We start from the raw sequence: 13371 nt of genomic DNA, 5'->3' as shown, positions 1-13371 counted from the left end.
ACTCGGGAATTCCATACTTACTCTCTTGGATTTCCTAGACATTTGCTCATGCTGCTGATCCTGTTTAGAGTCCTTGCCCCATGTATAGACTCGGGAATTCCATACTTACTCTCTTGGATTGCCTCGACATCTGCTCATGCTGCTGACCCTGCTTAGAGTCCTTGCCCCATGTACAGACTCGGGAATTCCATACCTACTCTCTTGCATTGCCTAGACATCTGCTCATAGTGGGACACAAGTTGCAGAAGATGTTTCTTCACCCATCAATAGCTAGTTTAAGCTTCGGGAAGGCTTAATGTGGTCTCTAAGCGTCAGACTCAGAGTCACTCCAGCAGCTTTGGTCATGAGAAGTTAAAGTTAATAGAGCACTTTGTAAGGGGAACCGCGGGAGATAATAAATAGTGCAATGTTGATATTATCAGTGCTCTTACCACCTGAACGTTATTAGCCATGTAATCTACCAACCAAAGCTTTACTGTTCAATTGGTTTTTGTATGCTAAAATTCCAGTGCCCTTTGCAGAGTTTTCGACAACAGCAATATCTTCTGGTTTTACCTTGCATTGCAGATTGTCTTTTATAGCTCATATTAACTTGTTGGTAAAATCTGCTAAGTTTCCTATCTTCTCCTTGGGATCTGTACAGGCTTATGTCTCACCTGACCAGGCTTGCGGGGACCCACAAATAGAAATAACAATTCAAAATGTTTTAGTTATTTGGGTGTCTGTAAAAATGTATGTCGTTTTTATGGTGTCGTTTTAAACACATTTAACCTCCACAATCCTATATTGCTCAGTTTAAATCTGTATTCCATGCAGCTGCCCAGTTGGTCTCCGGGGCTAGGAGATTTGATCACTTCACCCCGATTTTGCAACTGCTCCACTGGTTACCACTGGATGCCAAGATTACTTTTAACCTTGTGTGCATTTTTTATGGAGTGGTCTATTTCCAGACTCCTCTTTTACTTTCTTGAGAAAGTGAACATTTCTGGAGGTTCTAAAGGTCTCCACTACTTAAATGGGTATCCTCTATGAGAAGGTCTTTCTCGGGTGGGACAGTGTCACCTTGGAATTCACTGCCATCAAATGTACGTAAAAATTCCGTACTATCTGATATTTAGAATAGCACTGAAAGCATGATTGTGGAGATCTTACACTTAAATTGCACCATCTGGATGTGTACTATTATTGTAATTTATGTTTTGATTGTGCACTTATTTATAATGCTTGTATTTTACTTGGTTTCTATTATATGTTTATTTGGATTAAAAAAATCCATTAAACTAGCTTATTATACTATACACAGAATAAAAATCAGATAATTTGAGTTTCCAAATTAAAATACACTCTTCATGAAATCCATTATAAACATCTGTAGGCTAACATGGGAGCTTAATTGAAATATATAGGGTCAAGATACATCTTTGACGGCCTTCCTCAAATACATCGATTTTTTCAGAAAGGTCGACAAGGCCCCAGCCACATAAGAGAAGTCAACTAAAAGCAGATAAAGTAAGGCAGGAGGACACTATCTAAAGGAAAGTATGCCTAAGCACAAGAAGAATGGTTGCATTTCTGATATGCTTAGAGGCTGGACAAAACAGCACCAGATGCAAAAGATCTTCCACAGCGTTCTCCCCTCTCCCCCCTGCACAGGGCAGGTCGACATATCAGGGGAGCTTTTCCATCTTACAGTATCATTCCTTAACAGTAAACAATTGAATCAGGCTCGAGTGATCAGCCAGCGGTCAGCTTTTTATAGTTCAGTGTAACACAAAGCTGCATGGAGTCCACCTGACCGATGGCTGCGTGCCATCTATTGGCCCTTACACACCTTTCTCATGCCTCTTGCTGACTATCGAGATGAAAGAGCTTTTCTAAAATTATTGTGTTCGAGTGGCAATAACATACTTGGGGGGAGTGCAAGTGCATTCATTTGTAATAAATACTCCTTAAGAAGGAAAGCCATGGAATTGTGTGCCAATCTTCTTTGGCTAATAATGACTTAATAACAAAATGGTTTAAGCCTGCATTAGCGTCCGACCACAAGTTCATTCAATGAAGAATCGGGGCGAGCCTCCAGTGATCCTCTAAGAAGCCCACTCCCAGTTCAATTTGGACAGCAAAATTAGGAGCTGACACAGGAAGTCCCAATAATCGTTTCAAAAATGTATTTTCCTGGCTCTGTAGATCAGCCACATTCGCATTGCCCCAAAGTGGGCTCCATACATAGCTGCAGTCTGTCTGGGTCTCATAAACCTTTAAAATCATATCCAAAGGTTGACGATGGCGCATGATCATTATAAAACAGGAGCGGCCTCCTAGGTACTGGCTCGTCTTGATTTTTTGTTTACATAGATGACCCTGGCGAGTGACTGCAGCTGAAAAGCGAATACCCAAATAGTCGAATTCCTTGACCCTGGGAATGACTACCCCATTAGAAGTCATCAGGTTCATTTTCAATGTCTTTCTACCCTAGGCACATCTTCAGGTCCAGGTTGTTCATAATGGCTGTGCGTACATCAATCACATTTTGAAGAGCATTGGTGGTATTTTACTTGTCTATTTGTTTGATTGTATTTTATTTATGTTTTACTCTATACAGCGCTCGGACGCTTTTGTGCCGTGTTCGCGCTATGCAAAAACGTAAAATAAATAAATGTACAATAAGGGAAGGATACTTTTCAGTGAATGCAGTTTGACGTTTGTCTTATGGATCGCTGCGTTAACCTAGGGAGGAAGGTTAAGCCAGAGTCGGACATCACTCCACAAGTGCTTACTTTTTTAAGAGTAGAGGGGCATCAGAAAGGGGCATTGGAATGATGGATTCAAACATAGGCTATTTTCTTTCATCTGTCCTGTATGAGAGCAAGACGCGCTGAGATGCGTGTTATCTCCCGGTTTGATAGTTCAAGAACTCTGAATTCTAGAGCAGCAAATTCATGGCTCCCCGATCGATGTTAATGGTTTCATATAAGCGTTGAACAGCCAAGGCGATGCTGCAGCCTCATGATGAAACCAACATGAGAATAACTGAGATTTTGAGCAGAAATTGCTTGTACAGACTACAGATGCTATCCGGTTCAAAGTGCACTATTAATGCCCATAGTCTTTTCAAGCTGTTTTAAAAGGTTGGAGTGATCTATGTTGAATGCCCTTAATGGCCTAGGAGAGGTGAAGGGGGAAAGAATTGCTGGCATGTTATTATTCTAAGCTTCAGGGGATTATCTCCTATATACAGAAGGAAGCTTTCCATATTTTTGGCAGTCTGAAGCCTAATGTACACTGACGAGTGGGGAGCTTTTCTATGGAGTAGTGCTGATGTTGCTGAGTAAATACTTTCTCCAAAATCCTACTCATAAGTGGGATTTTAGAGACAGATTGATAATTTATCGGGCTATAGGGGTCTGGATTCATGCCTTAGTTTACCTTTAGCTCTTCTGTGATCTTCCCTATTCTAAGGGACATACTGCAGATATCTAGAACGGGTGCTCCAAGCAACTCCATATTTTCCTTAATAGTTGTTGCTGGTCACAGGTGGCAATTTTCACTCAAAGCCTTCATTGTGTTAGTTGTAGATCTCACACTTTCTTGTCACTGGAGTAAAGGACGTAAAACATAATCTGATATCTGCTTCCAGGTGAATAGGAAGTGGATACGCCTGTTGAGATTTGAAGGTATTTCAGATGTTTTTGGCAGTTGTTAGCCAGCTGCATGGATTGGGTGCAGGTCATTAGCAATTTAGTTTGGACTACTTAATTCTTTATGAAGTGGAAAATACCTGCTTCTATGCCTTGTTTGATACAACATGAGTGGTTGTATTAAAGGAGTAAACTCTGCAAAAGACCATGCAGTCTGCTGAGTCTTTGCAAAACAAAAACCTTTATCGGTGCCATTATCGGACTTCTGTTAATTGCTCTAGACTACCTGGCTAGTATATTGTTGCCAGCCATTTGGTGGCCTATGTGCTGGGAAAAAGGTTATTTTACGTGTGGTAAATTATAGCTATATTGGTTGGGATGAGTCCCTCAAGAAAGACTGCAATCACTCATTGCTAGTGGAAGTGGGACAATTGGGGGTTCATAAGAAAGGGCACACCTGTGGGCGGAAAGTCTGTGTGAACACATACTAAATGAGATTTTAAAGGAAAAAGAGCACAATTGAAAACATTAATTTTTTTCTGCAAAACAACATTTATGGGAAAAAAAATATTGCAGGAATAGAACCCCTAAGAGTCCTGACTCCAAACAGAAACATGTCTTACCCAGTGTGAATGCATAGGGGTTTCTCCCAGAGATACCCAGCAGCCAGACTCTTTCTGGCCCTATGGAACAAAGACTCATCTGAACTAATATCCCAGAATTTCAGTTCCTGAGCTGTTTTTGGGTTTGAAAGTACAATTCTTAACTAAAGCATTCTAGATCATTTTCGACAACGATCCACCCAAGTACATATGGAGCCAACGCCAACTTTGTGATCTTCCCCTACACTTTCTAACTTTTGCTGACTGGTCCATGCCGTGCTGCATCCTGTCCCACTCAACTTCACCTTAACCCTTAGTGACCTGATTTGTTATTTGTATAGTGGCACAGTTTTATTGTAATAAAGGGCAGTTTTGAGCTAGAAATGTATTAGTCATCTCTTTTTTATGATCGGAACATTCTTCGTTGTATTCACATAGCGTTTCATTGTACAACATATTTATTGAGCCTGCCCATTACTTCAGGATGATGAAGATTAGCCTTTTATGAACAAGGGTATCTTCTCTGACTCAATGTTTGCTCTTTGTGCAAGAGTCACTCAGCCCTAATTGGCCGGGAGATTGGGGCGTGTATGTTTGTGAGCCTATTCCAGGTGCCCAACATTTTAACTGAAATCCAGTGCTGTCCTTTTTCCCTTGTGCTCTGGTGCCCAATGTGGCCAACCCCCCCTCACCACCCGTAGCACATCCAACTGTGCGCCATGGTAATGATGGCAAAGCTCTGGGGCCCTCTTAGGAGAACAGCCATGTGATTTAGATTTCTGTATCAAAGAACTCTACTCCAGAAGATGTAGCAGTCTGTATCCCCATGCAAACATACTGAATTTGTAGTTGTCTACTGTTGCCATGTTCAGTACCTTAGTACCCACTTGCTGCCTGAACCAACCCTTGAGGGGACTGGGTCGGTACTACTTTGAAACCCATGAATCATAGAAAGGAGAATCCTTGGAATGCTTTGCCAAAATCCGGGCCTATCCAAACCTTCCTCGAGATGGCAGAATGTCTGCCCTTTAGCCAAAATACTTCTGAACATTTCCTGCCACGCAGTGACAGGGTTTGAATCACTGTGCAAATCCCTGGATTTACCCAGACGTAGAGGGGAAATGCTGTGTCCCCATCACTAGAGGTGACAGGCTTTACATATGTGTACCAAATACCCATAGTGATCCATTTCTACATATGGTAAGGACTGTGCCTCCCTGTGCACATGCCTAAACCTATCCAGACCTAGGCTTTGAAACCATACAGCTTTTATGTGAGTCTTCCATTTCTACGGCCACTTTAGCCCTATAGAGTTGAATCCTGCCAGGCTAGTGCCATCCTCTGCTTCGTCGAACTGCACATGAACACGCTTGGCAATACCTGGTTGCATATTGTGGATTATATTGGGTTTCTTAGAAGTCTGGCCAATAAAACACAACATTTTAATCTCCACGGTCTGCTCTAGTGTGCCCAAAGCCTACCCCAAGAATCCAAATATACTCATGGATGTCTCCACTTACCTGAGACTGCTGTGGGATATTTAGAAAGTTGCCGTCCCGGGGTCCGATGCTGACAAACCGGTTGGCAGTTGCGGAGCCTGGCGCTGAGAATGCTAAACACAGAGATGCACACACACGCATACCCACACAGATAGAGAGAGAGAAAGAGAGAAGGAAAAAAGAGAGAGAGAGAGGCACAGTTTAGAATCACTGGATGGAGGGGGCAGCCAAGAGACAATGAGGTGAAATAATGGTGAAATCAAAGCAATAAACGGTTATGAGCAGGGTGGTAGGAGCCAGGCACTGTGAGCACAAGAAGGCTAATGGGCGATAATGGCACAGTAATACAAGGTGTCGCCTACCATAACAACATGCAAGAGAGAAAACAGCAGAGCAACAGCAAAATGGCAACTGCTTGGCTAACCATGTGAAGGTCCCCTTGTGGTGAACAGGCAGGCAGTGAGACTGAAGTGATGGTGCCCAGTGGAGAAAAGTCCTGGGACTCAAACTGAAGCTCGGAAGGTGGGATAGATTGGGAGAGCTGTATGTAAGATCCAGCAATGTGTTTTGCTTTCATATTTGGAATGTTAACGAGGGTGTAGATCAAGATTCAAGTCCACGTGCCAGAAAGATTTGAGGTACATTTGCAGATCTTTTTGGAGTTCCAATTACTGGAATAGTAAGGGAAGCTGGAGGGTGACACCTAGTTGAATTGTCAGAGTTCTGCAAAGGTGGTGGGAGTAAATCAGGGTGTACTGACACGGCTACGACTCAGTATCAGAATAATAGGTTACTTACCTTCAGTAATAGTAGGGCTGATGGATACTATGTGCCTCTGCAGTTTTGATATTTTGTGAAGTATTCCAGAACTTTGGAAACTTTTTATGTTACTCTTGCAGTGCCAAACTATGCCATGCAAACCTAGGGGGTTGCAATACCAACTGAAAGTAATACAATGAAGTATTTATAGTTCTGCGCCTGCACCGTAGCTACTTACAACCACAGAGGAAACACAAATATTCTAACAAGAGTTTGGGGTGGGTGGGGGTCGAGGGCAGACGATGATGAATCAGGAGATGAATGAAAATATACATCCTAACAATTGTAAGCATGCGAATGCATTATATTCCTATGTAGATAATTATTTTTTTAAGAGATTCTCGTAAAAAAGCCTAAGCGATTTAGTTAAGGTTTGTCAGATATGTAACACTAACAGGATATGTTACCCAAAGAGGTGTAGAACAACTGAACTTCCAAACAAAGCTTAAGTCTAACATCTTAATCAAGCAATAGTGTTTAGAGATAGTATGACACAAAGATCAGGTAGATGCCTTGTTAATCGTTTGGCTGGGACAGCCTCGAAACATTCTGCCTTGACACTCTTCCTTTGGTATAACAAGAAATGATGATTGCCACTGATCATCAAGAAATAATGTTTCTGCTGCTGTCAATTCCTTTGCAGAATAGTTGTCTTCCTAGATAATATTCATCTGGTTTAGATATGCAATGGCTCACGTTGCTTTGTGGGTCCAATAGTCAAGTTGCAAGCTACTAGTCAGCCATAAAAGTTCCCTGCCGCTTCAATTCTATATATAGAGACTGCACTCCACTACTCACCAAGAGTCAATTATTACTAGCCAGTTGCTACGGATGAGTGCACATTTTGAGCCCTGTAATCAATCCTCTGGTTTAGAGGCAGATGAGAAGGAAGAAAGAAAGCAGTGAACTATAGTGTTTGATTTAACTGGAATTCAGTGATCACTTTAATCTAGACCAGGAGTTGCACCCTCAGTACAATTGCCTCCTAAGTAAAGATCCAGGGGCGTCAATTGACTGCCAATGCTAAAGCATAATTGCTCATCTGGTGGATGTAGTGGCAATGAAGAGAGCACTGATAAGTTGAGGCAGTGCCAGTCGGTGCGTGCATAAAGACTGCAGGAGATCTATTCTCGAGGCTCGTTAGCAATTGGTAAACGTAAGGCATGTAAGAATAGGAAGCTTCCTGAGACACATGTTTTATGATTGAAAGAGCTGTCATGTAACCTCAAATAGCAGAAGTCTGAAGTTCAAAGAGAAGAATCTAAGAGGCTGCCTCTTTTGAATCTCCAACATAATCTGCTATCCTCACCTTCACATGAAGAATCTCTTCTGAAGGATCATGATAATAAAATCGGACTCTGTTAGTGGACAGGCATGCAACAAAGAATGAGAGTGTTTCTGGGCCATCGTTTTCATCCCCTTCCCCTTTGCTATAGAGGTGAAAAGTAACAGAAGTGAACACAGCATCCCTTGGTTTAGAGTCACTCAATTATAAAATCAGATTATTTTGGGGCCAGTTTGCTGTTACAATAAACATGGTCATTCTGAGTTTTTTAAATCTTCTCAGAACCACTTGTCTGGGGGGGGGGTAAAATAATCAGAGTACTTGCATTTCATCTTCATCAACACTAACTCTTATCAAAGTGTCACGCATAGATCCATCCGAGGGAGCCCCCAATTGGAGAAGAAGGGATCCATTGCCATTTATTACTGTTCTCTCCAGCCAGATGTGCAGCTGAGGTGACATGCTAAGAGGATCTCAATCAAAATCACAGATACACTGCTTCCTTGAGTTAGAGGAGTGAACCCGCATCTGCATGCATATTGGCAGAGTGCATAGCGGGGGCATTGACCCTTAGACAGTAGTGTGAAATGACTGTGTGTGTGTTCAGCGTCATTATGTTTTTGTGCAGTGATGATTTCTTCTCTGCAAAGAAGGGCGCCTTGGACACTGTGCATTTGGTGGTTTGGCTGGCTGGAAGATTCTCCAACCAAAAGACACTAGTTCACTACTGACACCCTTGAAGGAGTGTTTTAGCGACCTTCCACACATGCTTAAGCTTGCTTGCATGTTGAGACCACTTTGTCCTGTGTGTCCATTGAAACTGAAGCGTCTGCAATGTCACTCATGGAAGTAGTTATATGTACAAAAGCTATTACAATAACGACAGCCAATTGTTTGAAAGGGTCTCCCTTGAAGGAAAAAGAGACATTGTGTTAAACAGCCAAGGAAGAAATCCTTTTGCCCTCAAATATTTAAACGTCGTTCTCAGAGGGAATAAGCTAAAGGCAAGGGGCTCTTTCGCAGACCATTCCCAGTGTTCCTTCATATTTATTATCTTGTCAGTTGACAGGCACACATATGTATTTATTTATTTAATTCATTTGTAAAGCGCTGAACAGGAGCCCTAAGGCATGAGAGCGCTGAGACTAACGTACAACAAGCAACATATAGCAGGCGGTAAAGTCCTTAGTGGTGAACACAATAGTGTGTAAGATTATTCAAAAAGAACAGTTTTCAGATTGTGTTTGAAACTGGCAAGCCTAGAACACAGTCTCAAGTCAGGTGGCAGAGGGTATTCCAGAGACATGGTGTCGAGACATGAAAGCATCACCTTTCTACAAGTGACAGTTTAGCTTTCGGTAGTACCAGTAGACCAGTGTTATTAGACCTAAGGCTGCATCTGTCTGGTAGCCAGTTAAGTTGAGTTGTCAGATAGGTTGGACCTTTTCCATAGAGACAACAGTGCGCAATACACAGGGTACGAAACATAACCCTCTTGGCTATAGAAAGCCAGTAACGTGATCTCTTTGCTGCCGGCAGATGGTCAGTTTTTCGTAGGCCTGATACTACCCTGACTGCTTTGTTCTGAACAACTTGTAAGCGATTGATCTCTCCCTTACCCACACCCAGTAGAATGCTTGCAACTTTAGTCCAGGCCACTGCCCAGGGTAGCACAGCTGGACATTTAAAGATATGGTCTAAATTGAGCCAGGAGCTTCATATAATATGAGGAGTAGGACAGTGGACAGTTAATGTGAGCCCTCATTGAGAGTTCTTGATCGATGGTGACTCCCAAGGTCTTCACTTTCTTGAGAGTGGGCAGCAGACAATCTGCGATTTGAATGGAGGAGTAGGCTTGGTCTAAGTGACGCAGCTTAGAAGGAGTGCCTAGGATTATAAGCTCTGTTTTGGAATTGTTCAAGGCAAGCAGGCCATTGTACAACATCCAACCATGAGTTCAATTGTAGGTGGTGTTGATGACTTCAGTGTCTTTGATGTAATTCCCGGTAAGTGGGGACACTAGGTGTCATCTGCTTAGTTGGCGTAACAGGTCTCTTCCGCATCCAGTTGATCAAACAGTGTCAGCATGAATATGTTAAAGAGAGTGGGTGACAAACAGGAGCCCTGCGGCACTCCACAATCCAGAGCATAACCCCCTGACATGGCCTCCTCATGGAAGACTTTAGCTTTGCGGTCTGACAGGAAGGAAAACACCCAACGAGCTGCTTCCCTGGAAAAGTAAGCCCTATCGCAAAGTCTGCTGGCTAAGATGGAATGATCGACTAAATTGAAAGCAGCTGTTAGGTCCAGAAGCATTTAATAACAAAGCTTTGCCTTTATCCATTTATTGGAGAATGCTGGTCTTAAGATCCAATAATGTGGATTCTGTACTATGATAGCTCTGAAACCCTGATTGATTAGGGCCTAGTAGGCAATGTGAGCTCAGCAATGCCTGGATCGGTTCGTGTGCCATCTTGTACAGAACCTTCAAAAGAAAAGGGGAGATTGTGAGTGGGCGATAATTATTCACCACGCCGGCATACAAAGAAAGCTTCTTTAGAAGGAGGGTTATCCAGGCTTGCTTGATCTCCTTTGGGACTAACATTTCTCCAAAAGAAGCATTGACAAACTTAGCAATGAAGAAAGAAAAGGGGCAGGACACAAGCTTTAACTACTTTAAAATACATAAGTTGCTGCAAACTGCTCCGTACAAATAAGAGGCACTGGGTTTTTAACCATTAGAGATCATGTGCCACTTTATCCAGGTCGGAACTAGACATTTCTAATGTATTCTCTTGACATTTAAGTCCATCCCTCAATCTTTCCATCACTTTCACATCCTATGTCCTAACATCTCAGAATTAGCCACATTGTTTAAAATCATAGTATTGAAGCGCTATTAATGTTGACAAGCTAATAAAGCACAATCCGCCGTTCTGGAATAGAGCAGATGTGAAATCTGCATTCCATGAATAAAATCTGTGCTTTGAAGTTGATGGTTAGGAGTCAACATCATTACTGTGCCCCTTGGTTCTCCAATAGTCTCATGCAAGAAAAGTTGCAGTCATTAGGGCAGTCCTTAGAACCTAAACTAGGGAGAGTTATTTAATCCAGTTCAGAAAGGAGAAAGCGGACATTACCTCTGCAAAAAAAGGTTATTATTCAGATTGAATCCCATCTAACACATAAAAGGAAATGTTTCATATTGTAAAAGAACTTACATCTCAAGTCAGTGACCATAAGGAAGGTCCTGCTTCTCTCAACTTTTACAAGTCACTTTGACTTTTTCTTTTAAAAAAATGTCCATGATACACAATGCAATAGCCTTGGCTTGTGTTGTGGTTCCATGACTACCGTTAGAACTAGGGTGAGCAGTTTTATTAAAACGCCAAACTTTATCCTGGGTCTAAATGGGGACAACCTGACTAAATTACTTGGTCCTGCTCCACAGGAGAGTAGGATTTTTCTCAGTACAATAAAACCAGGCTGGTTCCTTGCCCTCCCAAGAAATTGCAATCAGTGTGGTGGAGCATTGCATCTATTTTGTGTTCTGCTCAACATGGAGCTAAAGAAATATACTATTAGAACTATGTGGAATAAATCCTCCTCAGACATATCGTTGCCATCAAATTTCCATGTGGTTTCTCTGCCACCATATTTGGCTAAGCTTCTACAGAAATTGATGATGTCTCACCTTAATAAATATATTGGCTCCTCCAACTGCCTAGATGGACATCAGGAGGCTTTTGCCCATCAAGAAGAACAGAGTCTGTTTTAATTTCTGTAGAGGAAGCCCTGAGAGTGATGGCCGCAGAATTGTAGCATTACACTACTGCTCATTTAGTGACGGACAAATAGGAGGGAATATATCTTTTCAATTCTCTGTGGCCTATAATGACTACCATTGTCAAGACAGTGAAGCTTCAGTCTCAGTGCCTGGTAAATAGGAGTAGGCAAAACAGGGCACATCCCTTATTTATAAGGATATTTCTCATTCACGCACCATGAGAGGAATAAGCACCAGTATAGTTTAATTGTACAAGCTGATACATCAATTGGTGAATGTTCAGACATATACAGATATATATATGGGTCTGATGTGTGTACCTAAGTTGCTCCCTATTTTTGCCTTTGATACCCGTAATCAATCCGTTAATTATTATTAGTATTCCTGGGTGAAATGCGTAGTGTTTGGACACCGCTGTTTTCTGTGCCAGGCATAACTTACTCACAGATCTGCTTCCAATTACTGCGGTGGTTGTCCGTCTTTACTATTCACTACCATGTTGGAGATTTCATGACCAGGGAAGGTCTTCAACTGAAGTAAGATTCCTCTTATGCTAATCATTTTCTGGAAGTATTTGGCAGGATTAGTTATGGCTGGTGCTGATCTGATGTTTGGTTGCTAGCTAGTGTCATGCACTGCCTCATGAAGTTGGTTGTTCCAATCAGACATCTGCTCTGTAAGCATTGATGTAAATTGTGCATCAGAGTGCTCAAACGTTTGCAGAAGGATGATGCCATGCCCTGGTGATATTAGAATGACAACCTTGCAAATCTCTACCCCCACCCTTTGCATATCTTTGATTTTGAGAATCAAAAAGATGAGTTTCAAATACAAAAGCTGCCCTGTTTGGAATGACTTCCAGAAGAATATCACATTTATTTACATTTTATTTTTTCCACTTATGTCCCAGCATAACAGTCTGATTATTTGGATCGACAGTCTGTAAACTACCTTTCCATGTACAAACATACCTGATTTAGAAAAAGGAATGGCCCACCACCTTTTAACCTACATTTTGGATACTTTTAGATAACACTCAAGTATTCGCAAATATTTTTCTTGAGTCTGTTTCGCTAAGAATGGGATCTCTGAATAAAAATGCGAGACCTTATTAACAGGAGGACTCGAATATGAAGGAGAAAAATAAAGTAATCTTGGACTGCATTTTAAATCAAAGAACAGTGGCAAATCATAATGACAGCATTGCAAATGCCAAAAGACCCCTGCATATGAATAACACAATCAACAGACTTCAATGTCATACATTTTCTATGTATCTGTATATAAAGAAAACATTTAATAGGGAAAAGCATCGTTTGTATTTCTAATATGACACTGCCACACCCTAAATGCCTTGAAGAAATAGAATAAATCCTCAGCGTGCTGCTTTCCAAAACGTTTGTTTTGTCAGAATTTCATAACACCTTTTCTATTTGTGTCAATGTAGTTTAAATTAAACCAGACGTATTTGAAGAATCTAGAAAGACAATAATTCACAATCATGAAAAGACCCTCAAAATGTGTGGCTTACAGCCTAATTGTGCTGAGCAGTAGGATGGAGCAAGGTGAGAGTAGGATCCCTGACTTGAAATTAAAAGATCAGATTAGACTTTGGCAGCTATAGAGTTTTGCAAGATCAAATACACACAGGTATCTGGTAGAGTACAATTATCAGAGAGTGGTAATCACAAACAACACAGAAAAAGTGTTTGATAATGTAAATAAGGAATATCAACTTTCC

General features: G+C 41.5%; 1 protein-coding gene across 13 annotated transcripts in view; it reads right to left on the bottom strand.

Moving 5' to 3' along the window:
- The window catches only part of NFIX (nuclear factor I X), a 2606865-nt gene that overhangs the window by 185953 nt on the left and 2407541 nt on the right, over positions 1 to 13371 (bottom strand). For 11 of the 13 annotated variants that reach the window (XM_069604191.1, XM_069604190.1, XM_069604198.1 and 8 more), the window contains one exon: positions 5761 to 5852. The exons of the other annotated variants lie outside the window; for them this stretch is intronic. In XM_069604191.1, coding sequence (XP_069460292.1) covers positions 5761 to 5852 — 92 coding nt within the window. The remainder of the gene's footprint in view (positions 1 to 5760; positions 5853 to 13371) is intronic. 13 annotated transcript variants of the gene reach the window in all.

This window comes from Ambystoma mexicanum, chromosome 3q (assembly GCF_040938575.1).
Source record: "Ambystoma mexicanum isolate Mex_15411 chromosome 3q, UKY_AmexF1_1, whole genome shotgun sequence".
NCBI classification, from domain to species: domain Eukaryota; kingdom Metazoa; phylum Chordata; class Amphibia; order Caudata; family Ambystomatidae; genus Ambystoma; species Ambystoma mexicanum.
The sequence above is the reverse complement of the archived record's forward strand: the minus strand, read 5'-3'. Positions and strand labels throughout refer to the sequence as shown.